We start from the raw sequence: 27137 nt of genomic DNA, 5'->3' as shown, positions 1-27137 counted from the left end.
CTTGAAGTATGATGACCCTGACTGGTAATGAGTCGATCAATAAGTAGATCAACACAGCTGCCATTCCAAATAAGCTCACGCCGATACTGACTTGTGATGAGCCGATGTTTCTCCTTTCAAACGAACATGCCGGTGGTTGTCTGGGTTCTTTTTTTATGCAATCATCGAAGTTCATGTTAGCCCACAAAGCATAGACTTTTGCTCCACTTCCGTCCCCTCTTTCACCTCTGCTTCCATTTCTCTCTTCACCCACATTCCCGGCTCCACTTCCCCCAGCCGGTCCACTCGAACTTTGACCTTGAGCATGTTCTAAAACCCTGACGTGTAAGCCGTTCACCAAAGCTACAATTTGAAGTATGCTGACCCTGACTTGTAATGAGCCCATCAAAAAGCAGATCAGCACAGCTATTATTCCAAATAAGCTCATACCAATACCGACTTGTGATGAGCCGATCACAAAAGCTAGTGATGAGCCGATCACCAAAGATACATTTTCTAATAAACTTCTGCCTCTCCTTTCACTTGAACATGCTACTGGTCGTCCTCCGAACTCATCAAAGGCATAGAACCTTTTTTCTGCTGGTTTTCTAACAGCGAACCTAGCAGATTCACCCGTATTTCCAGCTGAAAAAAAGCCGATCACCGAAGATAGAATTCCAAGTATGATGTAGACGGATGATTTTGGTGTTCTGCCTCTTTTTGATATGGGCACCCAATGGTCCCAATCATCCATCTTATTCTTAGCAACATCTGGAGAAAGAAACAGAAATAAATCTCTCTCTTGGCCCATAATTCCAGAATTGAAAGAGTAATCCAAGGTAGAAAATGCAAATGATGATTACTGTAGTATTTGTTTAGCAGAGAACCAAGACACCAGTGGGACTTGCCTTCCTCTGTATCGATTAGCAAAATCAGGAGTGACTTCTCCTTGTACAAGGATAAAAATGTAATTGACATGATTTTAACTTCTTTCTTTTTTTTTTTCTTTTTTTTTTTTGCTAAAATAGATATTATATAATAATGGATTTGGTAAAGAAATTTCTCTGGGTGCCCCATTTTTCAACGCGGTATAGGCCCACAACTGCTCACTCATCGGCTGTGACAACGCGGTAAAGACCCACCAACGAAGAGAGAGAGAGAGAGAGAGAGAGAGGAAACAAACACACAACAAGTATACTTACTCCCACTTTATATTAGGATGAGTTACGCTATTACCACGTCATTGGGATAATTTTGTGTAACAACTTGTCATATGAGTTGTGATTGATAAAAAGAGTGTTAGTAGACCATGTGAAGACACACTTTTACCTATCACAACTCGTCATGTGACAAGTTGTGGCACAAAATTGTGCCCAATTATGTGGTACTAACATAATTTTATTAGGAATTATCGGCAATGAGATGGGTTTCACAATGGATTATTAGAGCAACTGCATCGGTCCGTACAAAATTTTTGTCTATTTTGCAAGAAAAAACATACTTTTTCTATTTTACACACCCACAGATTTATCTATTCTATCTTCTATTTTATTTAAATAATAATTTCTTTAATTTTTTTATTATATCAAACAAACTACTGCTCATATGGCCCACTAATCTTTTTCTTTCTTTGTCTCGAGAAGAAGATAGATGAGAGAGAGTAATACGACGGAGAGAGAGAAAAAAAGAATATAAAAATTATTTACACATGAAAAGTATATACAGTGTTACTATTTATTTGTAAAGCAATTTTACATATTTACACATTTTAACAAGTATTAATGTGAATATTTTTTAAATTAAAATATACAAAATTACACACTTTATATTTTATAAATTTTTGCAACCACTACTGACGTGATTGGCCTTATTATTTTTGCAATTTTTGCAACCACTACTGATATAGTCGCCCTTATTATTATTTTTTTGTTTCACCAAAGGTGGGTTCCACAGTCATACTTTCTCCCACTTTAGATTGGGAGTTGTCAAATTTCAACACGGCACGCAGAGCCTAACCTTTTTTTTTCCACGAAAGACAACTTGTCTATTTCATGGGAGTGATTATTTTATAAAATGTAAAGAATTTTTGCCGGTGTTGCAATTTTCAACGTAGTAGTTGATCTGTCCACGTTATCCTATTTGATGGATTGGTGCAGCACTGCTCGGTGCGTCCACCATAATGGTTGGATGACTTAGAAGGAAACGAAATTTCCTAGAAATTTCCTCATATCAAAAATCTAACCATTCTTGTTTAAAAAATTTAAAATATAAAAATAAAAAAAAAACCTCACAAACGGTCCGCACTTCTGTTCGGTAACGCATATTTTTGTTGCGGACACCGTGGCGCTCTTTCGGAAGTTCTTTCAGAAGTTCTAGAGCTAATTGATTTGCCAGAGGAAAGAGATGGAGTCAGTTTCTTCGGAACTATCCCTTCAAGAAAGCTTTCTGCCCTATTCGGACAAAGTTGGGCCTTCAAATTTCTTTTTCGTATGCCTCATGATCCTTTTCATCTCCTCCGCTACAACTACAATTTTAATGGTTTTTCCACAAGTAAAGGTGGAGGGAGGTGTAGTTCCAGTCATCTTCAGAGACCGACCAGCGTACTATCATACGTTTGTAGTCTGCATCGTGCTCGCTTTTACGGGGGCTTACAGTGCCTTGGTGATCCGACGCAAGCGCAAGCCAAAGATTGAAAGATTTTGCAGGATTTATGCCATGGCTTCAATGTTGTCAGCACTAGCAATTGTACTGTACGCTGCATCTCTCTGGTTTGTAGTCCGCTCTCCTCCTTAAATGTAGCAAACATAACATAAAAATTCCGGTGTGGAATTCCTGTTTGTTTGCAACACCTATTTTCTGAGTTAGATTCTCACTCCAAGTTACATCTGTAGCTTCGTTGGCTTTATTTTGTGTACACTTTGTTGTTTAAGGTGGCATTTCCTATCTGAAACACATTTATTTCATACGAATGTAAGATATATTTGTAACGAATTTTAGTGTTGTGTAGGAGGAAGCCTCTGGTGCTCTCTCCCCATTATATTTTGAGGTCTATCACAATATTTTTATTTAATACTAGTCAAACTAAAATTAATTTGATGAATTATGTTTAAAAAAATCTAAGTTTTTTTATTTTTTATTTTTTATTTATGGAGAATCAAACCACAAAAGAAAAAACTTAAAAGTAGGCATTATCGTTTTTTAGAGTGAGTTAAGTGCAACCGTAAGTACCATTTAATCTAATTTTCAATTTATATTTTGGTGTTTAAGTGAGTTAAAGATCGTTTGGGGTCTGACTTTTTTTTTTTTTTTTTTTTTTGGGAGAAAAATTTGGGGTGACTTGAAATTGAGTTAAAGATCGTTTGGGGTCTGACTTTTTTTTTTTTTTTTTTTTTTGGGAGAAAAATTTGGGGTGACTTGAAAAATTATTTAACGATTCTAGCAAATGCTGATGATTTCACACATCTGTAATTTTTTTTTAATTTAACGATTCTAGCAAATGCTGATGAATTCACACATTTGTAATTTTTTTTTATCAAGCAATTTTTCAAGTGCAATTTCAATTGTTGGGACTCAAAGGAAGTAAATAAACCAGCCCAATCTCTTACTAAGTGGTCTTTAAAATTTTGTTGGTAAGGGCGTCTTGCTATTATGTCCGTTCCTGATGTTGTTGTAAAATTATCTTGAAGGAACAACTCCCTGATTGAGGAGTTTGTCCCCTTTGTTGTTTTATTTGTTTTGGTGGTTTAATAAAATCTTTCTTTCTATTAAAAAAAAATAAAGAACTACCATATTAGTTTGATATACATGTCTATATGCCATATCAAAATTGGATGGGAGACAAGCGTGTTACATGATCCAACAAGCACTATAAAATTGAAAAAGTAGAAATTAAAACCAAGAAAAAGTCTCTAGTTCTTGAATCTAGCACTCCAACTCGTTGCTACATTAATTCGAGAAGCCTTTTCTCGAGCACTAGCATTAGATGTCCCAAATGCTAAATATCTAACATTTGGCAAACCAAATACCACCCACATGAGATGTTCTAAATGCCAAAAATTTTGGCATGGACGAACAATACCGTTCCAAATTACAGACACATTCTAAAAGATAAAATAATTTTTTATTCAATTCCTCTCTCATCTCTTCTCCTCCTCTTTCTTCTCTCTTAGTCTCAGACTTGGCTCTCTCACCCCGCCTCTTCCTTCTCTCCTTGCATATTGCTTCTCTCTCACTTTTTCTCTCCTCACATTCTCTCACGTCTGCCTGTTGGCAAACTTGTCAAGCTGCTCTTGACCTGCGGGACATCTCGCCAAGCCGATCTTTGCCTGCCACGATCCAGCCAAGTTGCCTCTCGCCAAGCCAACCTCACCATGCCTCCGATCTCTCTTGTGGTGGTTGTGGCAACGTTATTTTTGGGTTGTTTTTTATGGTAGCAGTGGGATGGTTTTGGTGGGTTGATTTTGATGGTATGGGCTGATTTTGGGTGGTGGTTGGTGATGGCGGGTTATGGTGGGGTGGGCTATGGGTGGTGGTGGTTGTGGTAGGTTGTGAGTGATATACGGGTTGTGTATATTTTTTATTTTTTATTTATATTGTATGTGTTATATGTATAATTTTAATGTGTTGAAAGAAAGAATAGAAGATCCGATGTATGGAAAAAGTAGGTTTCGATGGGTTAAAGTGGCATTTGGAATAGGCCCAATATGTTTCTTGATCTCCTGCACCTCTACCCTTTCTGGCTATTCACTTTTTTCTTGTGTTGTTCCTGCACATTTTGTGTGTGTGTGTGTGTGTGTGTGAGAGAGAGAGAGAGAGAGAGAGAGAGATTACTTACTAAATACGAAAATAAAGTGATTTGTTACATTCAAGCAAACAGTCTGTCATAATACCTTGTAATTCCTACAATTTTTTATTTGCTTCTTATGCTTCCGAGTCAGCCCTCTGTTCTTCTCCATCTGCAGTAAGTTTGACAGGAAATATACGACGTGAGTTTGGAGACAAAGATTATATTGAAGATCTAACAAGCTGGTGGAAATGGGGGTGTGTTCACCTGGTAAGTGATATGGCGTTTTCCATCAATTGGTTCAGGAAATGGGACTACTGCTGAGGTCCTGCAGAAGCAGAAATGTTTCAATAATACAATACCACCAGAACTAGGTAAATCTAATTGTGTAGCAACAGCAATTAAAGATTTGGCTGGCACTCATAAACCATAAAAAAGACAACATAACAATAATTATAATAATAATATTAATATTAATAATCAAACATACAGACATGAAATTAATATCACATGAGAATAAATCTTAATCGTATAATACTGCACAAAGGGACTTGGATGAGTTATTGTTCTTATTCATAGACATAATAATAAATACAAAAACATAGAGGGAACCCAGCAACCTGACTAGCCTAGAACTTTTAGGTGGTAGCAAAAAGCACGGCAGATAATAAACACACCTTGAATGCATCTTCAGCTTTGCCTTTCTCCAATATCAACCCTTATAGGTAAATCATCATCACCAGAAACCACCTTCCAGAATGATTGCATACAAACTTTATTTAAATAAGGGTAAATTATAACTTACTTGCTTGTGATTTGGCTGAAATTTAAGTTGCCTACTTGTGATTTGAAATTTGACACTTTATCCGCTTGAAGTTAGCTTAGTTAAATTTCTGTAACTCACTTCTATTAAAAACAAGGTTAAATATGTAATTTTGCTCCACCTTTATGTTTCTTTCTTCCAAAAACACAAAAAACATAAAAATACAAGATCAAATAAGATCTAAAACAATCCAGGGGAACACTTGCATCATGGAATTTCAAACCATAGGTAGGTAATTTAAATTTTAGTCAAACCTCAGGTGTGTAAAATGTCAAATTTTAAGTTACAGGTTGGCAATTTAAATTTCAGCCAATCCATAGGTAGGTAAATTGTAATTTGCCCTTTAAATAATGATACTTTTAAACTTCTCAAGAAAATAAACTAATGATATGGTTTCCCTAGGTTGAGTATTTTTTATTCTTTTTGTTAGCTAGTAGAATATTTTATCAGAAAGAGGAATTTCTTAATCACACAACACAATCAAAAGTTTCTCCAACATATTACAACCAAAAATTTAATAGATCCAGAATCACTAGGCCATGATACATAAATCAACTATCAAATCATCCACACACAAAATGTCAAAATCAACTATCAAATCATCCACACACAAAATGTCAAACACTACCATAGTAGATAAATGGTCAAAAAATGGGTAGAACACAGCTATTAACACATATGATCACAGGTATCATCACATATAAACAACATGAGAAAATGTAACAAATAGGCAAACAATTCATTTTTACCCAGTTATTAACAACTAGACCTGACCAATTTAAAATGATAAGTTTAGATCCTATCCAAAATCTTTTTGCTATTTACCAAAAAAATATACTGCCATACGATACCTGAAATGAAAGTATTTAGTTTTAATTTTTAACAACCATCTATTTGCAGCTATGTTGGCAACTGGGCGTCCTTTCTTTTTTAAAATTAAATATAGCTTTTTTAGGTAAGAGCCTTGTAGACCAATTGGTTGGCACCTCCTAATGTTTCTAAGACATCAAGGGTTCAAATCCCCCTTCCAAGATTAGCAATATATTTTAAATATTCCATTATACCTAGAGACTTATTGCAAATTTTCAAAGATAGATTAGTTTTTAGATAGTGCATTATATTTTGGATCTTTCTAGCAGCACCGATAGCAGTTAGCTCATCGGAGTGCCAGTCTATCAGAAACTGTGGCCTTGCACTTTTTAGTTTATAACGAATGAAGTGAACCCCAAGACAAAGAGATGTCACCCCTCCTTTTACTAAACCATTTTGACTGGGCTGAAGGGTTCTTAGGGCATTCTCTGGCCCAACAGGTATTAGCTCTCCCAGCAATGGAGGTGATCCAGCCCCTATACTCCAGGCAGCGAGACTATTATTCTAAACATGGTAAGACAGACAATAATAATCAGTGCACCAATTTAACTAATTTGAGAGGGGAACCTGATTCCAGGAAGAGGCAGAAATACAAAACATGTATAAAATATTATTGTACCATCAATAGTGAAACATAAGCCACATTGCAAATACATTATGGATGTACCAACTTTTTTAAGAGATTAACACAAACAAATGATTGTTTTAGGACCAAAACACTTCATTGTTATAGAAAATAACTACCTACTTATAAAATAATAATAGTAATTTAGCATTTTGACAGAGAAGAGAAGACCTTATCCAATAAGCTCCGGATCTCTACAAAGTGAGCTAGCACAGGATGATCACGAATGGGCAGCACTTCAGACTCGAGGAGATTGAAAGTTATAGCTTGGCAATACTTACAAGAGAAAACGAAGTTGATCACCTCCAAATAACACACTCCTTTTTCCATCATGATTTCCTCCTTTTTAACCTTCTTACAACATTAAAGCATTCACAATGCTGAATGCTAAAGAAACCAATCAGATACCTTTATACATGTTAAGACCTTTGTGTGATTGTGTGTGTGTGTGAGAGAGAGAGAGAGAGAGGGGGGGGGGGGGGGGGGTTAAGTAACTGCAAATGATAATTGGTGTGAGGACTCTGGCAGGATGCACAAGGTGAAGGGTAAGAACCACAAATTTATAAACCCAGAACTTTGTATTGGATGGTTGGGACAACGTAACAATGTAATGAATCAGATTTAAAGCAAACATTCAAACATATTAATTCCAGGAGCATCACATATCAAAGAGAAACCTATTATCAACCCCCTACAGATACCACAGATAATCAACATAAAACAAAACAAAATATAAGCCCATCTAAAGGAATAATTCAGATTTAAAAAATCAATCCATTTCCAGGCACACGCCATCCAAATCATCCTTAATGGAGCAATGCAGATTATATCACTTACAACAAAATAATCAAATAAGAACAGATAATACCATGCTTAGTAGTGGACTGTTTTTCTTTCAAGTTGTTCAATTGCATCATTCAGCTCCAACAGCAAGCCAGCTAATTCTGGAGTAGAACTGTGGATAAAATATTATTGACCAAGAATGCACAAGCAAAAGTTATCACTGTTAATGATGAAAAACAGAAACAGACATTTATAGCAAAAAACAGTATTACAGGTCCCCGCAAAATAGCTTATGAGCATATTTAAGCAGCAATAAGTAGATCAAGATCCAAATAATAGAAAATCTACAAATACCATAGTCAAGCAAGTATTGTTATATGCAACCCATGTAAAAAATTCAACGCCTTTCTAATAAAACAACCACGTATGTAAAACACATCCAATTAACAGTTTATAAGGCTCAAAACTGCAAACAACATTGAGCTGGGGCATAATGAGGAGCTCAATAGAAACAGTCTAGCAGAAAGAGTATAAATCATCATCACCAGAAATCACCAAACAAATTTTATTTAAATAAGGGTAAATTACAACTTACCCACCTGTGATTTGGCCAAAATTTAAGTTGCCTACCTGTGGTTTGAAATTTGACACTTTACTTATTTGAGGTTAGCTCAGTTAAATTTCTATAATTGCAAACAACATTGAGCTGGGGCATAATGAGGAGCTCAATAGAAACAGTCTAGTAGAAAGAGTATAAATCATCATCACCAGAAATCACCAAACAAATTTTATTTAAATAATGGTAAATTACAACTTACCTACCTGTGATTTGGCCAAAATTTAAGTTGCCTACCTGTGGTTTGAAATTTGACACTTTATACCATTATAACTTACCCACCTATGATTTGGCTGAAATTTAAGTTGTCTACCTATGGTTTGAAATTTGACACTTTACTCATCTGAGGTTAGCTCAGTTAGATTTCTATAACTCACCTTTGTTAAAAACCGGGCTAAATATATAATTTTGCTCCACTTTTTTGTCTCTTTTCCAAAAACACACACACATATATATAAGATCAAATAAGATCAAAAACAATCCAGCGGAACACTTATATCATGGGATTTCAAACCACAAGTAAGCAACTTAAATTTCAGTCAAATCTTTGGTGGGTAAAGTGTCAAATTTTAAACTACAGGTAGACAATTTAAATTTCAGCCAAATCACAGGTGGGTAAGTTGTAATTTGTTCTTTAAATAATGATACTTTTAAACTTCTCAAGAAAATCAACTAGCAATATGGTTTCCCTAAATTGAGTATTTTTCTTTTTCTTTTTCTTAGCTAGTAGAATATTTCATCAGAAAGAGGAATTTCCTAATCACACAACACAATCAAAAGTTTCTCCAACATATTACAACCTAAAATCTAATAGATCCAGAATCTCTAGGCCATGATACATTTTTTTTTTTTTTTTGATAAATAACGGAATTGTATTAAAAAGAAGACCAAGAACACCAGGGGTGAACATGGAAAACAGCACATCAAACACAAAAATTACAAAGATCAAGCATTACAAGAAAATTAGAACAAGGGAAAAGATTAAAGGAAGAACACCACTCTAGCAAGGTATGAAGAAGATGAGATTTAAGATCAGAAGTAGACCGCTCCTTCCCTTCGAAACATACTGAGTTCCTCTCTCGCCAAATACACCATAGGATACAATGAGGGACAACCCTCCATAAATCAATGCTCCGATGCCCACCGAAGGAACCTTGCCAACTCGAAAATAAATCAAAGACACCATGCAACATAACCCAATGGAGACCAAAAAGAGCCCACACCATAGACCATAAATCATAAGCAATAGGACAATGAAGGAGAAGGTGATTCACCGATTCCCCACTCTTTTTACGCATATAGCACCAATCAACAACTGCAACACCCTTGTACCATAAATTTTCAATGGTCAAAATCTTGCTTAATGAGGCGGTCCACGAGAAGAAAGCAACCCTACTAGGGACCTTTGAATGCCACATAGGTTTCCAAGGGAAAGAAATGTCAAGAGTAGAGGAAAGGGAGAGATAGAACTTACTCACTTTAAAGTTCTTATTCCCTGTTGGTTTCCAACAAAGTTTGTCTTGACCTTCACCGTTAAGGGGCAATGAATTGATAAGATCAAGAAAGGTGTAAAAATGCTCAGTTGCCCAATCTTGAGGAGCTCTAGAAAAAAGAAGATCCCAGTGAAGCCTCTGGTTAGGAAAGTGCATAACATTAGCAATGGAAGACTCCTTATTACAACTAATATTATATAGTTCCGGGAAAGCCTCCCGGAGAGTACAGCTCCCACACCACACATAATGCCAAAATTTTATTCTGTCGCCAACACCAACCTTGAACTGGATGGATTTAGAAAAGACTGGCCATCCTTGTCTTATGGTTCTCCAAAGACTAACACCATTTGTACTCGGATACATAAATCAACTATCGAATCATCTCACACAAAAAATGTCAAACACTACCATAGTAGATAAATAGTCAAATAGAATAAAGTTTCAGGGTTGCAATATGAGCTATAAATAAACTGAGCCAAGCAATATAGGCGAAAATTCAAGATTGAAAAATTAATTTTATTTTGAACACGATTCAAGCTTGAACTCATTACCAAACTAGATTAAATGTTCAAACTTGATACATTTTCTTGTCTAACATGTTTAAACTTGTTCAGGAGCTACGTGATTAACTTACTTTTTTCCCTAATAACTAAAATATTTTATTCCTTCACACACACCAAAAAAAAAAAAAATTACATCAAATAAAATTAATAATTAAATTATAGACAAAATTATATTATTTGAGTTAATTAGATAGATTTTTTTTTTTTATGAACTTATAAAAGTTATATAATTTTTATTATAAAATGGATTGTTTATATTATCAAGAAATTATAAACAATAATTTTAATATCTTATGAACTTATTTACAAACTTACACAATCCAATCTCGAGTCTATAAAGTATATTTTTATATATTTACACTAACTTTTTTTTTTTAGGTAATCAAAGTTTTATTGAATAAAAAGTACATCGTGTTCACGATGATGAACACTCTATGCTTAAGTCAAGCCTTATATTCATAAGGGTTCATGAACATGTTATCATGTTTGAGCTCAACTTGCTCAATAGTCATAAATAGCTCAATTCATTTATGGGCCGTAAGGCATAAATGACTGCTTGTTGAATCATTCGACATATTAGGCAAAAAGTGTCATTTCATTTGAGTAGAACATTTAAGGCAAAGCAGTGCTTTCCAAATTACAATGTACATTCCTGCTCCAAAATGGGGAAAGAAATTTTTTTAATGTTGTAATTTGCAAACAATGGAAAAATTTAAAGGTTTAGGTTCTACTGAGAAATCTTAAAACTTAAGAATGGCAAACAGATGTTGCAACATGCACCAAATTATTTATTTTTTCCCATCGAAACATAAATACTTAAAGAGGCAAAAATGTATGATTTAACATGCACCACACTCTACACCCAACCTCATGCAACACTTGAAAGGACCCATGAAATGTTGATATCAATTTCTTTTATGGGATACCCAACATGGATGACCAAAAAATGATGCTCATATTCAAAATATTATATTAAATTAAAATTTAAAAATAATAGTCTACCCAGCTGGTCTATCGAAAAGACCAACAGTACATATTAGATGACTTTCTTTCATATGCACTTATGCAGGCTACTGTTGATTGAATCTGAAATTAATGTCCATATAAATTCACACATACAAAGAGAAGGTACAATCAAGTTTGATACCTTGGGCTTGTTTGGTTTAGCAGAAACAATTTGGGAAAGATTACTTGAGCTCAATGAACTTGCATGACCATTACTGAATCTAGTAGCCCTCACGTCTATAGCATCATCATACGTCATGAGTCGTCTGTCCCATTCAAGCCCCAATGAATTATTAATCAAAATTTTGAAAAGAAGCAAACACTAGAGAGCTTAGGCAGAAACAGTACCCATTAACTGGCTTCAGACGTTTCTTGCCTTTATCAGGCTTTGGAGATCTGGAACTAACAATACCCTCTTGTTTCAATCTTTCTTCAAGAACAGCTCTTACTTTTAAAATTTCCAAGCTTTGCACACCAACTTGATCACTCTGCCATATTTTAACAGTTGCACATCGGCCAGATTGCAGCAACAAATGTGTTAAAATAAAAGGTAAATGGGGACATGGCCTAGATAAGGCCAAGTAGCATAAAAAGAACCATGTAGAAGACTCAAAATAGTTAGGATTGCATCTTAGCTGTGTTGAATTGAGTTTAAAAATAAAAATGAACAAAAATGATTGATATCAGAAAAGAAACATAAAAGGCATCAAGTTGTTTTGTATGTTTAGTGGAGCAAACATTAAAAAGCAGTAAGTTTTCAGGGAAACTAAACCCACCTCTGAAATAACAAAGCAGTGTACCTCAATGACAGGAACTGCTGTAATCATCTTTGTGGACAAAATGAGAGGAAAAAAATGGGTAGAATACAGGCATTAACACATATGAACACAGGTATCATCACATATAAACAATATGAGAAAATGTAACAAATAGGCAAACAATTCATTTTTACCCAGTTATTAACAACTAGACCTGACCAACTTAAAATGAAAAGTTTAGATCCTATCCAAAATCTTTTTGCTATTTACCAAAAAAATATACTGCCATACGATACCTGAAATGAAAGTATTTAGTTTTAATTTTTAACAACCATCTATTTGCAGCTATGTTGGCAACTTGGAATTCTTTCTTTTTTAAAATTAAATGTAGCTTATTTAGGTAAGAGTCTTGTAGACCAACTGGTTGGCACCTCCTAATGTTTCTAAGACATCTAGGGTTCAAATCCCCCTTCCAAGATTAGCAATATATTTTAAATATTCCATTATACCTGGACACTTATTAAAAATTTCAAAGACAGATTAGTTTTAGAGTGCATTATATTTTAGATCTTTCTAGCAGCACCTATAGCAGTTAACTCGTTGGAGTGCCAGTCTATCAGAAACTGTGGCCTTACACTTATTAGTTTATAACGAATGAAGTGAACCCCAGGACAAAGAGATGTCACCCCTCCTTTTACTAAACCATTTTGACTGGGCTGCAGGGTTCTTAGGCATTCTCTGGCCCAACAGGTATTAGCTCTCCCAGCAATGGAGGTGATCCAGCCCCTATACTCCAGGTAGCGGAACTATTATTCTAAACATGGTAAGACAGACAATAATAATCACAGTGCACCAATTTAACTAATTTGAGAGGGGAACCTGATTCCAGGAAGAGGCAAAAATACAAAACATGTATAAAATTCAACACCTTTCTAATAAAACAACCACGCATGTAGAACACATCCAATTAACAGTTAATAAGGCTCAAAATTGCAAACAACATTGAGCTGGGGCATGATGAGGAGCTCAATAGAAACAGTCTAGCAGAAAGAGGATGTGGACAGAGGAGATCTTAATCAACAACCACAAATACTGAACATCTTTAGATCCTGCTGCACCAGATGATTCCACAGAACCAAAGCCAATTGTCATATGATAACATATTCTATTAAATGTAAGTTCCGCCTCTAGTAACTGGATGGAGCACATTGTTTTTTACTTCTAATGATGTTATTATTTGTTTTCCTCTACCTTTATTTGTTCCCTCAACTTGAATCAACTCAATCTTTCTCATTGATGCATTAATCGCTATCCTTTGAATATGACTAAACCATCTCGTGTGACTCTCCCTCAACTTTTCACCACTATATCTTTCCGTGTATTTCCACTTATCCAAGCTTCAAAATCCATTAATCTAAAAAAATTTTCAACCCACCTATTCCAACACCTTCAGTTTTACTATGTTTAGTTTATAATGGTTTCCCAGTTGACATCAAGCAATAGTTGCTATAATCCGTTGGTATTTCAAATCACCTGCTAAAAACTTCATTGTAAGCACGAGGCCCACTAATAAATCTGCTAGACACCCTTAGTTCCATTCTTAGAAAACCCCTCCCCTTCTCCATCCCTCAAAAATAGATTAAATTTCTTATATACATGAACCGAGATTTTTTCTATAGATAATATAATTGCCAAGCATAAATTTTCTACCAATTTGGAACTAGGAAAGCATAAGATAAGGGGAACCTCCCTAGTTGAAAGAAGCAAAATAATACTGCAGAACCATCAGCAAATATTCTTGTGGCATGTCATATGTCGTTAATTTGAAGTAAGAAGAATGGAGAGGCCAATCTGGTTACTCCATCATGTTGAAAGACAATGAATCTATTGTGCATCTTGTATTAGTTCCCTTCACCACATTTCTACAAATTCTTACTCAACCTTTGGTCTTCTCTAAGACAGCTGGACTAGCTCAACAATATAAATTTCTATGGAAAAGCACCACACACTAGATTTCATCTTGGATCATAATGTTATTACATTTCTAAGACCACCACATTTTTTCAGCTCTAGAATGGCTATTACTTATAATGCTACAAAACCTTTCTCCTTATCATCCTTTCCTAAGTTTTATTGATGCAGAACAATGTAGGAAAATAAGGATAAAAGGGAAGCAACAAGAAAGGCAGGACAAATCCTAGGCTTCACCACCTAGAATCTGCCTGCAAATCCTAGGGTTCACCACCTAAGAGCGTTTGGTATCACCACCAAACACAGGGAACAAAAGAGGAGACATATTCTCAACTTATCATAAAATTCTTTTTTCAAAATCATCTGCCCTTTTCACCATTACAGGAGTACTAGTTAAATAGGGTTTAGGGATTACACCAATATGGAAAATAGCTAATCTAATCCCTTAAAACCCTCAACATTAAAAACCTTATTCAAAATTTAAATTCCAAAAAAAAAAAAAAAAAATCACACTCAAAAATAAAACCTTAAATGATTTTAATGCTCCCTGCATCATTTACTGAGCCTTGACCAAAAAAGGTTCAGCTTAAAAATATAAAACACAAAAAAGTGCAGAAATATAAGAACTATACAAACAAAAATTGAAAAACCTTTCCTATATAAAACATCCATTTGTTCCTCCTTTGATAGAGCACTCAAATCTTTCTGAACCTACTCATAAGCTGCTCCTGTGTCATCTAAGGCTTCTTTTCTCTCGTGAGATTTTCTTCTGCCTTTTCTTTTGGCTGACATTTCCTGTACAAGCAGCAATATTGGGCTACGTGTCATTCAAATAAATTGATAGTCCATACGTCCCTTTCAAAGAAACCAACAATAAAATATGCGTAAGAGTGGTAACAAATTGGTGTTACATGTTAGGTACAAAACATCACAGCTGTGATAATTGTGTGCAGTAGGTACTTGTACAAAATCAGTTAGAGCAAGCATCAAAGTATTGTACATTGTTAGTTGGAGTGTGTGCTGTAATAGGTGTACCAACAGTAAGACAATAACTAGTATAAAGACTGAAATGATTGTAACAGAAGGATATAATAAGAATACATTTACTTAGCTCCCATTGAGACTAACTTGGAGGTTGATTCCCTCGAAGAATCAGTGGAGGACTAGTTCCCTCGAAGAACTACCATATTGAGTGAGTAAGAGAATTAGAGAGTGGATTACTAAGGACTTTAACATTTGGTATCAGAGCCGGTTCAGCCATGGTGCAAGAAACTAGGTATTCTCTGTTGAGTGACTCTGTTTCGCTGGTACAACAGAGACTGGATGATCATGCTTCTACCATGGAGATTATTTCAAGAAGATTGGAACAATTGGATAGCAATTTCAAAGGAATGCAAGCTATGATGGAAGAGAGGTTACCATCAGTACAGCAACCAGTTAATCAAGGGGAAAGAACAGCTCATCACCAAGAAAATCAATGTCCTGAAGCAGAGGTGCTGCAACAGCCTATGCGCCATCCACGACCTGAGGTTGGTGCTCTAATTCCTAGGCCTATCAGGTTAGAATTTCCCAGATTTAGTGGTGGTGATCCTTCTGCTTGGATCTTTAGGACTGTGCAATTTTTTCGTTACTATGAAATACCTGAGGAAGAAAAGATCTTGAATGCTTCTTATCATCTTGATGATGAGGCATCGATATGGTTCCAAGATTGTGAGAGATCTTTGGATTCTTGGGAGACCTTTGTCAAGGCCATTCAAGTTAGATTTGGACCTTCATCATATGATGATCCCATGGAAGCTTTAACCAAGTTAAAACAGATTACTACTGTGGCTGCTTACAAGAGCCAATTCGAGATGTTAAGTAACAGAATTAGGAACTTATCTGAATCTCACAAGCTTAGTTGTTTTTTGAGTGGTTTAAGAGATGAAATCAGATTGGCAATGAGGATGCAAAATCCAAGAACTCTTAATGCTGCCTTTGGGTTAGCTAAAATTCAAGAAGAATATTTGTCCACTTGCAAGAAGGTCTATAGGCCATTTTCTGAGTTTAGCAGAAGCAATTGGCAAGAACAACCAATGGAAAAATCTGACAGTAAGAATGAGTCTAAAGCAAGAGTTCCTATACAAAAGATTACTTCAACTCAAATGGAAGAAAGAAGAAAAAAGGGTCTGTGTTACTATTGTGATGAGAAATGGCAGCCCAGACACAAGTGTAAAGGTCTAAAATTGTTCATGATAGAAGAAGTGCAAGAGGTTAATGAAGTTGAAGTTGTCGAAGTGGGGGATAATGCAGAATTTCAGTTAGATCAAGCTGATATTACTTTATATGCTCTGTTGGGCAGCCCTTCACCAGGACCTATGAGGGTTTTGGGTCGGATTAAAGGGCATTGGGTTGTGATACTTTTGGATACTAGAAGTTCTCATAATTTTCTTGATTTTGTGTTGGTTAAAACCTTGCAATTGGCTATAGATACTACAAGGATTTTGGAGGTTAGGGTGGGTAATGGAGAATTTATCAGAACTAAGGGTGAATGTAAAGATTTGTTGATCAAAATGCAAGGCACAGACTTCTTGGTAGACCTGCATGTTTTAACATTGGGGGGTTGTGATGTGGTTTTAGGCACCCAATGGTTAAGTACACTTGGTCTGATCAGTTGGGATTTTAAACAATTGGAGATGGAGTTCTTGCATCAAGGTTCGAAGGTGTGGCTGCAAGGCGTCAAGCCCACAGGTTCAGCCATACAAGATGGTGATCAGTTTCTTAAACAATCAAACCAGGAGGGGCTGCTTCTGCAAATTGTGTCACAGCAGCCACTGGAATCATCTGCACGGCACCTTCTTCCACCAGAGGTGCAGTCCTTGCTGGAGGACTTTGCTGTGGTTTTTGAGGAACCAAAAGGCTTACCACCATGTAGAGGACATGAGCACCAAATTGTTCTCTAGCCAGGAACTCAACCAATATGTCAGAGACCATATAGGTACCCTTTTTATCAGAAATCAGAAATTGAGAATATTGTTACAGCAGTAAAGAAGTGGAGACCATACCTATTGGGTAAACCATTTGTGATTAAAACAGACCATCAAAGTTTGAAATATTTGTTGGAGCAAAGAATTGGACCTCCTATGCAACAAAAATGGATCACTAAGTTGCTGGGATACTCTTTTGTTATTGCTTATAAGAAAGGGAAGGAAAATCTTGTAGCTGATGCCTTATCTAGGAAACCGGGGAGTGAGAACATTGATGAACAACAGGAACTTTCAGAGGCAGTTAGCAGTTTGTTTTGTATTGACTTCCAAGTTGATTCCAATAGCTGTTTGTTTCTCATTTCCTTTCCTACTCCTACTTGGATTGAAGAGCTTAAGGCTAGTTATCATGGAGATGCAGAGGTCCAACAGATTTTGCAGTCCATTGCTGGCAGTTCTGAAGCTTCTGGCAGGTTCAGTTTGCAGAATGGTTTGTTGCTTTACAAGGGTAGAATTTTTCTGGGCAGAAACTGTAGTTTGAAGTCTAAAGTGTTGAGCTTGGTGCATGACAGTCCTTTAGGTGGGCACTCAGGCTATTTGAAAATGTTTCATAGAGCCAAAAGGGATTAGTTTTGGTGGGGAATGAAACAGGATTTAAAGGACTATATTAAATGCTGTGATATATGCCAGAGAATCAAATATGAAACCAGTAGGCCTGCTGGTCTTTTACAACCCTTGGCTATTCCTCATACTCCTTGGACCTCCATCAGTATGGATTTTGTGGAGGGATTGCCCAAATCTCAAAAACAGGATGTTGTGCTTGTGGTAGTGGATAGACTTACTAAGTTTGTTCATTTCATCCCTTTATCCCATCCCTATATTGCTGCTAAGGTTGCTTCTTTGTTCATGCAACAAATATTCAAGTTACATGGGATGCCTAACTCTATAGTTAGTGACAGGGACCCTATCTTTACTTCTAAGTTTTGGGAGGAATTATTTAGATTGCAAGGGGTTGAGTTGGCTATGTCATCTGCCTATCACCCTCAATCTGATGGCCAGACAGAGGTGGTCAACAAAAGCCTTGAGCAGTATCTCAGAGCCTTTGCAGGAGACAAACCTAAGCAATGGGTGGAGTGGTTGCCTCTAGCTGAGTTTTGGTTTAATACCAACTATCATACAGCTACTAAACTTACTCCCTTTGAAGCTCTTTATGGGTTTCAACCACCCACACTTTTGGATTATATTCCTGGACTTACTAAGGCTGCTGTTGTTGAGGAGTATTTGCAGAATAGACAGCAGATTTTGAGTCTTCTCAAGACTAATTTAGTTGCTGCTCAGGACAGAATGAAACTTCAGGCTGACAAGCATAGAGTGGAGAGACACTTTGAGGTGGGGGATTGGGTTTTCCTCAGGTTGCAGCCCTTTAAACAGCAGTCCATTCGATTAAAGAAGGTTGGGAAATTGGCACCTAAGTTCTTTGGCCCTTTTCAAGTTCTGCAGAAGATTGGTTCTGTTGCTTATAAGCTGGACTTACCTCCAACTTCATGCATTAACCCAGTTTTTCACGTCTCATGCTTGAAGGCTAAGCTTGGTCAGCACATCTCTCCTATTCCTACACTACCACCAATGGATTACCAGGGTCACTTATCTCCAGAACCAGTTGCAATTTTGCAGCAGAGATCAGTCCAGTCAAGGAGGCAGAGACAGGTTACTGAGGTTCTTGTGCAGTGGGATGGCTCTTCACCAGATGATGCTACTTGGGAGCTCCTTCACACGCTGCAGCACCAATTCCCTCACCTTGTGGGCAAGGTTCTTTAAAAGGGGAGGGTAATGTTAGGTACAAAACATCACAGCTGTGATAATTGTGTGCAGCAGGTACTTGTACAAAATCAGTTAGAGCAAGCATCAAAGTATTGTACATTGTTAGTTGAAGTGTGTGCTGTAATAGGTGTACCAACAGTAAGACAATAACTAGTATAAAGACTGAAATGATTGTAACAGAAGGATATAATAAGAATACATTTACTTAGCTCTCATTGAGACTAACTTGGAGGTTGATTCCCTCGAAGAATCAGTGGAGGACTAGTTCCCTCGAAGAACTACCATATTGAGTGAGTAAGAGAATTAGAGAGTGGATTACTAAGGACTTTAACATTACATGTGCAAAGCAAGTGGACAATTTGTAAATCACTTATTGCTTCATTTTCCTACAGCTTTTGAATTGTGGTGTATGGTATTCGGGTTGTTTGGAGTTCCTTGGGTGATGCCAAAGTCAGTTGTGGATTTTCTAGCCTCTTAGCAAGGTCGTTTTGGTCAAAATTGAAATATGTTTATTTGGAGAGCCATTCCTCATTATTTGATGTGGTGCCTTTGGCAGGAGCAAAATGCTCAATGTTTTGAGGACTACAAGATATTTTCTTGATATTAAGTTGTTTTTCTTTAAACTTTTTTTGAGTGGATGTTAGTTGTGGGTTCTCCATTTTCACATTCATTATCTGATTTTGTTGATCATTACAATCTGTGAGATTGGTTGTACTGCTCACTTTGTATACTTCCTGTATACTTGGGTATTTGATTCCTATCCATAAAATTCACTTATCAAAAAAGGCACAAAAGAGGATAACCCAAGCTTGAAAAATTCATAGTAAAAATAAAAGAGCAAATTACAACTTACTCACTTGTGGTTTGACTGAAATTTAAGTTGTCTACCTGTGGTTTGAAATTTGACACTTTACCGACCTGAGATTAGCTCAGTAGGGTTCCATAAATATGTAATTTTGATCTACTTTTATGTCTCTCTCCTCCAAAAACAAAAAAATATATATATAAAAATACAAGATCAAAAAGATGTTGGTAAAGATAAAAGAAGAAGCTTCCTTTGCCTAAACTTAAGTCCACTCCATTGATTGATCACAACTAATTGTGGACTCTTATTTTTCAATTCAGTCCACAAACAAACTTTCTACAGGTAAATCAATGTACTAGGTACCAGTGTCCACAAACGAACTTCTTTTTTTGACTTGTTTGTTTGTTTTTTAGTTTGAATGTGCAAAGCCCCTCCAACCCTAGCTCACCACCCCAAGTGGTTGCTTGTGCCGCTTTGTTGTCCATTCAAATCAGATCCAAATGATGACCAGTGCCGCCGTCTAGCTCCCTTCATGCCTGACGTTGTGAGTCTTGTGACCAATGGTATCTATCTCTCAATCTATCTATATGCAACTGACTATGTTTATTAATGATAGTATCTACTACTTACTGCTAGATATATGATTTGGTTGGGCAGTGGTTCCCAGAAGCTAGTAAAATGTTAAAAAATTATACACTTTAGGCTAGTGGTGTACGACTTGCCCACACATGACTTGCTTTGGTTTCTTCATTTTATGATTTGGTTGAATAAATTTTTTTACCAACTATCTTTTGATCTTATTTTTTCTTGTATTTTTATGTTTTTTGTGTTTTTGGAGAAAAGAGACATAAAAGTGGAGCAAAATTACATATTTAGGTTGTGTTTGGCATTGGCTTAAAAAGCCAGCTTATTTTTGCTACTATTTAGCTTATTTTTGCAACCATTTATGGTCTCATTACACTTTTTGATTCTATTCATGAGTCTCACAGTACTATTTCAACTACTTTCAAAGTTTCAGCAAAAAATTTTCAATTTTTAGCTAAATAAGATATTCCTAGACAGACAGTCCTGTTTTTAATAGAGGTGGGCTACGGAATCCTAACTAAGTTAACTTCAGGTGGGTAAAGTGTCAAATTTCAAATCACAGATAGACAACTTAAATTTCGGCTAAACCACAGATGGGTAAGTTGTAATTTGCCCAAAAAAAAAAAAAAAAAAAATTTGTGCAGTGGGATGGCTCTTCACCAGATGATGCTACTTGGGAGCTCCTTCACACGCTGCAGCACCAATTCCCTCACCTTGTGGGCAAGGTTCTTTAAAAGGGGAGGGTAATGTTAGGTACAAAACATCACAGCTGTGATAATTGTGTGCAGCAGGTACTTGTACAAAATCAGTTAGAGCAAGCATCAAAGTATTGTACATTGTTAGTTGAAGTGTGTGCTGTAATAGGTGTACCAACAGTAAGACAATAACTAGTATAAAGACTGAAATGATTGTAACAGAAGGATATAATAAGAATACATTTACTTAGCTCTCATTGAGACTAACTTGGAGGTTGATTCCCTCGAAGAATCAGTGGAGGACTAGTTCCCTCGAAGAACTACCATATTGAGTGAGTAAGAGAATTAGAGAGTGGATTACTAAGGACTTTAACATTACATGTGCAAAGCAAGTGGACAATTTGTAAATCACTTATTGCTTCATTTTCCTACAGCTTTTGAATTGTGGTGTATGGTATTCGGGTTGTTTGGAGTTCCTTGGGTGATGCCAAAGTCAGTTGTGGATTTTCTAGCCTCTTAGCAAGGTCGTTTTGGTCAAAATTGAAATATGTTTATTTGGAGAGCCATTCCTCATTATTTGATGTGGTGCCTTTGGCAGGAGCAAAATGCTCAATGTTTTGAGGACTACAAGATATTTTCTTGATATTAAGTTGTTTTTCTTTAAACTTTTTTTGAGTGGATGTTAGTTGTGGGTTCTCCATTTTCACATTCATTATCTGATTTTGTTGATCATTACAATCTGTGAGATTGGTTGTACTGCTCACTTTGTATACTTCCTGTATACTTGGGTATTTGATTCCTATCCATAAAATTCACTTATCAAAAAAGGCACAAAAGAGGATAACCCAAGCTTGAAAAATTCATAGTAAAAATAAAAGAGCAAATTACAACTTACTCACTTGTGGTTTGACTGAAATTTAAGTTGTCTACCTGTGGTTTGAAATTTGACACTTTACCGACCTGAGATTAGCTCAGTAGGGTTCCATAAATATGTAATTTTGATCTACTTTTATGTCTCTCTCCTCCAAAAACAAAAAAATATATATATAAAAATACAAGATCAAAAAGATGTTGGTAAAGATAAAAGAAGAAGCTTCCTTTGCCTAAACTTAAGTCCACTCCATTGATTGATCACAACTAATTGTGGACTCTTATTTTTCAATTCAGTCCACAAACAAACTTTCTACAGGTAAATCAATGTACTAGGTACCAGTGTCCACAAACGAACTTCTTTTTTTGACTTGTTTGTTTGTTTTTTAGTTTGAATGTGCAAAGCCCCTCCAACCCTAGCTCACCACCCCAAGTGGTTGCTTGTGCCGCTTTGTTGTCCATTCAAATCAGATCCAAATGATGACCAGTGCCGCCGTCTAGCTCCCTTCATGCCTGACGTTGTGAGTCTTGTGACCAATGGTATCTATCTCTCAATCTATCTATATGCAACTGACTATGTTTATTAATGATAGTATCTACTACTTACTGCTAGATATATGATTTGGTTGGGCAGTGGTTCCCAGAAGCTAGTAAAATGTTAAAAAATTATACACTTTAGGCTAGTGGTGTACGACTTGCCCACACATGACTTGCTTTGGTTTCTTCATTTTATGATTTGGTTGAATAAATTTTTTTACCAACTATCTTTTGATCTTATTTTTTCTTGTATTTTTATGTTTTTTGTGTTTTTGGAGAAAAGAGACATAAAAGTGGAGCAAAATTACATATTTAGGTTGTGTTTGGCATTGGCTTAAAAAGCCAGCTTATTTTTGCTACTATTTAGCTTATTTTTGCAACCATTTATGGTCTCATTACACTTTTTGATTCTATTCATGAGTCTCACAGTACTATTTCAACTACTTTCAAAGTTTCAGCAAAAAATTTTCAATTTTTAGCTAAATAAGATATTCCTAGACAGACAGTCCTGTTTTTAATAGAGGTGGGCTACGGAATCCTAACTAAGTTAACTTCAGGTGGGTAAAGTGTCAAATTTCAAATCACAGATAGACAACTTAAATTTCGGCTAAACCACAGATGGGTAAGTTGTAATTTGCCCAAAAAAAAAAAAAAAAACAAAAGAAAGACCAAAGGTTTAACCTACTTATCTTTATACTTCCTTTTTCATTAACAAGGAGAGAGTATTGAACCCTTACCTCTAGAGTTAATTCACTATCACTCGCATCACTCTCATCTTCATTATTATCATCAAGGCCAAAGTTTTCATTTGATTAAGATTTTTCTTTTTGCCTCTGTAATTTCAAAGCCTCTTCCTCCTCTCTCAAAGGTCCCTCATCATCACTTGATTGTGCCTTCATCAGAAACAAAAAGGTTAGGGAAACTACAAAGACAGCCTTGATTATATATATATATATATATGATTACATTAAGAAAATAGTTTGTGAACAAGAAAGTTTCCATAAAGGCAGTAGGCGATTGTCACCAAAAAAATATATATTAAATAGAGATGGAAAAAATTGAGAAGGGGTATGTAGCAAGATAGGACGCATCGCAAATAATATTCAAATCATTACCTCATGATCAACATTATCAGCATGATAATATTCTCTTTTTTTTTCCCACTCCATAGAGATTCTTGTTCTTCCTCGTCTTCTTCATCATCATCTTCATGCACATCATCCTCAACTCCACCAAATTTTGCTTGTAAAAATTTCTGTGACCTAGCAACTACAAGCAATATGCATAATTAATCATACGAAATGTAACTCCAATTGCTGTAAGAAGCTAAGGGAATAATAATTGAGAGTTTTTCATGTAAGAAAATAGGTAGAGAACGATTTAAAACCCATCCCCCAAAACAGAGAGATTCTCAACGAAGTCCATGCTCTCATTTCGGCCAAGAAAGGTCTACCAAGTGATGCACCTAGTACATACCTAAGGCACTTACAAGTGTCCCATAATAATTCCAAAATAGTCTAATACCAATTAGCCAACATGAAAACACCATAAATTACATTTCAAAGATAAGTAGGGGGAAATTGCTGAAATATGCATGTGTAGGAGGTATGATTACTTTTTCTAAATGAATTCATTTACTTATCCAAAAAAAAAAAAGCTATAGGAATATGCATGAAACACAATGACATAGAGAGATGGGTTGGTTTGCAATAGCATTGATTTACTGGGGGTGTAAGTTGTTGTACTACTCATTTGTTTTGCAATTTGAAGCAGTCAAACTTTTGTTTGATATTCATCATTTACCTCTGCATCAAAATTACAGTCCCTTGTATGGAATAATGGTATTTTATTTAGCCCATTAAATCTCTTACAAATGTAGGTGTGATTCTTCTTTTGGAGAGAGATTTTTTTTTGGGGGGGGGGAGGGGGGGGGTAACCAAGAACATACTGTAATTCATCCTCGTCATCATTGATACCCTACAAGCAACATTAGGCTTACCACCACTTGCTATATGCTTTTTCTCAATTAAACAAAATTACAAAATAAGAATTTGCCTTAACATGTTTGTTTCAGTAATGTAGAAGAGATTTGTAAAACCACCTTAGATCACTATCTATTTTAGTGTTTTAATATACTTTTTCTTACCTATCAAAAAAGAAAAAAAAAAGCACATCAAAAAATATATATATATATATATATATATATTTTTTTTTTTTTGATAATAACGAAATATCATTAATCAAAAGATGCAGGTACACCAGGAGTGTACACTGTACATGGATAGGAGTACATCAAGATCGTAAATTACAATGATCAAGCATGACAAAAAGATTAAACAGGAAAAATAAGAAAAAACAGAACACCAATCAAACAAAAAGAGTGGAGGAGGAGAGATTTAATCTCAAGAATCGCACATCATAAAATAATTATCTTCCTAAGTAATAAATTTCATTAAAATTAATGCAAATAAGGAGCATAACCTTAGTATACAGGATGTATGTAAGAGAAACACCCTTTAAAAAAAAAAATCTAATATTAAGATAAACCAAGAAGAAGTTTCACACAAATTACTTATGTTTCTAGCAGAAAGTTCTACATAAAACTGTCAAACACCCAATGTTGTCAATTACAATAATCCATTCCAACTCTAAGAGACTTCGTCCTGTGCTAATCTATAAGTCTAGTAAATCATCAAAAATGGCAATAACATCAATCCACATATAAGAATTTTGAAGAATCTATCATAAAAGACCAAATATTGGCATCCATTGCAAACAATCATTATGCCATCTAGGCTAAACCGTTCTCGCAAAATCGTCTATAGGTTCAATCAATTTCATTTCAAGAAATAAATAAATCGTCAACAACTAACAAATAGCTCACAAACAGCTTTTGAAGTTGCCATACACCTCTCAAAGCCATTTCACTTCAAAACCTATACAACAACAACATAATCAATACATTCAATATAATCATCTCAAGATTGAAAAAAAAAAACATTTTTTCGTTTTTTGAGAATTTAAACTATAATATAGATTTTAACTCATCACCATAATCATAATATTTCTTTTCTATTGCTTCTAATACAAAAATCAAAGTCTTAAACTAAGGAATCCAAGTGTTTCATACCAAAACCTCATAACTGAACCTGATTCTTTAAAATTATTATTCTGAAGTACAAATGTTCAAAATCAGAAAATTTTAACGGTTTTTTTTTTTTTTTTTTGGGAAACCATCGGCTCTGTTTGGATGCCGAGAAAACAAAAGAAAAGAAAGTTTGAAAATGTTCCTTTTTTTTTTTCTTTGGCTATTTTTGTTTAGATAAGTTGAGAAAACTCAAATGAAATGCGAAAGGGAACTAACCTTTTTTTGTTATGTTTTCAGACTCTTTCCTCTTTGGTGTCGCAATTTTGATAGGGAGGAGGAAACTTATGAGTGAAGGCTGATTTTGATATTTTTCGTTATTTGGTTATTTGGTATTGGTTTTTACCCGACTCGGAATGGGAGAGTAGGCCCATTAGGTACGTGATATCGGGTTAGAACTTAGAAGCCCGTTGGCAGCTGAGCTTATAGAAATGTCTAGGCAAGGCACCTATGTTCTGTGTACGGAGTCCACGGACCATGGAGTGACATATGCTCCTAATATAGAAATGTAGACGGTTGCAAATTTGCAATTAATTTGTTCAATCAATAAAGTTCTGCTTTTCTTTCTCAAAAAATAAAAAATAAAATAAAGTTCTGCTTTTCCCATAATAAAATAAAATAAAATAAAGTTATGCTTTTATAATAAAAGAAAGTTTTTTTTTTTCCATAGAAACTAGAAATTTTTTCAAATTGAGCACGAGTTGAATTGGGTGGGGATTAGAGTTCACTCTCAACTCAACTAGATAATATCAGGTTGGGAGCTTTAGGCACCCGAATTAGCTCAAAATTTCGGGTTGGCTTGACCATAGCCATAGGATTAATTGGGATGAACTAACGGGTTTGTTAGGTCTTGGCCTCTTTGGTCAATATTTTTTTTTTTTTTTTTTTTTTAAGGTTTTGGGTTTTTTTTTTTTAAAAATAGGAGGATGCTCTAACTCACCAAGAATCCATTGAACTGATTTGTTAATATTTTTTTTTTTTTTTTTTTTTTAAGGTTTTGGGTTTTTTTTTTTTAAAAATAGGAGGATGCTCTAACTCACCAAGAATCCATTGAACTGATTTGGGATTTGTTTAAGTGAATCTATCCTTAAAATGAGATACCATAATACTTTCTATTTCCTCAAAATTTTCAGTTAGGGTGACATCATCTTTCCTTCGGCTTACAATCCTATTTTTGGCCCTCCTTTGTTTAACAACAGTTTGGAAATACTTTTTGTTCCTATCCCCTTGAACAACCCAATTACATCTAGCCTTTTGAGCCCATTTAATCTCTTCCTTAAACAACAAGTCCTTTAACTCTTCTCTGAGTTTTTTTCCCTCCTAACATTCTCTAGGGTGTGAATGGAGTCCTGCAAGTTTTGAAGGAGTTGTTGTTTGGTCTTGATTTCCTTTTCAACCCTTCCAAACACCTCCTTGTTCCATTTAATGAATTGTTTCCTAAGATTTG

At 35.5% G+C, this 27137-nt stretch overlaps 1 protein-coding gene across 10 annotated transcripts; it reads right to left on the bottom strand.

Moving 5' to 3' along the window:
* Positions 1 to 3825: 3825 nt before the first annotated feature.
* LOC136062763 (uncharacterized) lies at positions 3826 to 26188 on the bottom strand. Of its 10 annotated transcripts, none has more exons than XM_065762266.1 (11): positions 25910 to 26177; positions 23661 to 23814; positions 23283 to 23438; positions 12317 to 15064; positions 11889 to 12028; positions 11683 to 11806; positions 7949 to 8035; positions 7252 to 7467; positions 5030 to 5090; positions 4869 to 4934; positions 3826 to 4744 (listed from the first exon to the last, which is right to left on the bottom strand). In XM_065762266.1, the coding sequence occupies exons 4-7, from the start codon at positions 12365 to 12367 to the stop codon at positions 7994 to 7996; spliced, it is 357 nt and encodes a 118-aa protein (XP_065618338.1). In that variant the 5' UTR covers positions 12368 to 15064; positions 23283 to 23438; positions 23661 to 23814; positions 25910 to 26177; the 3' UTR covers positions 3826 to 4744; positions 4869 to 4934; positions 5030 to 5090; positions 7252 to 7467; positions 7949 to 7993. The 10 variants fall into 10 exon arrangements, 4 of the variants coding, with proteins under 4 accessions (XP_065618338.1, XP_065618337.1, XP_065618339.1 ...); XM_065762265.1 differs by having other exon boundaries at positions 7252 to 7460; positions 25910 to 26176; XR_010624480.1 differs by lacking the exon at positions 7252 to 7467 and adding an exon at positions 25419 to 25481 and having other exon boundaries at positions 7949 to 10342; positions 11889 to 15064; positions 25910 to 26188.
* Positions 26189 to 27137: the final 949 nt, after the last annotated feature.

This window comes from Quercus suber, unplaced genomic scaffold, assembly GCF_002906115.3.
Source record: "Quercus suber isolate HL8 unplaced genomic scaffold, Cork oak 2.0 scaffold_450, whole genome shotgun sequence".
In the NCBI taxonomy this organism is placed as follows: Eukaryota; Viridiplantae; Streptophyta; class Magnoliopsida; order Fagales; family Fagaceae; genus Quercus; species Quercus suber.
Note: the sequence above shows the minus strand (reverse complement) of the source record. Positions and strands in the feature narration are given on the sequence as shown.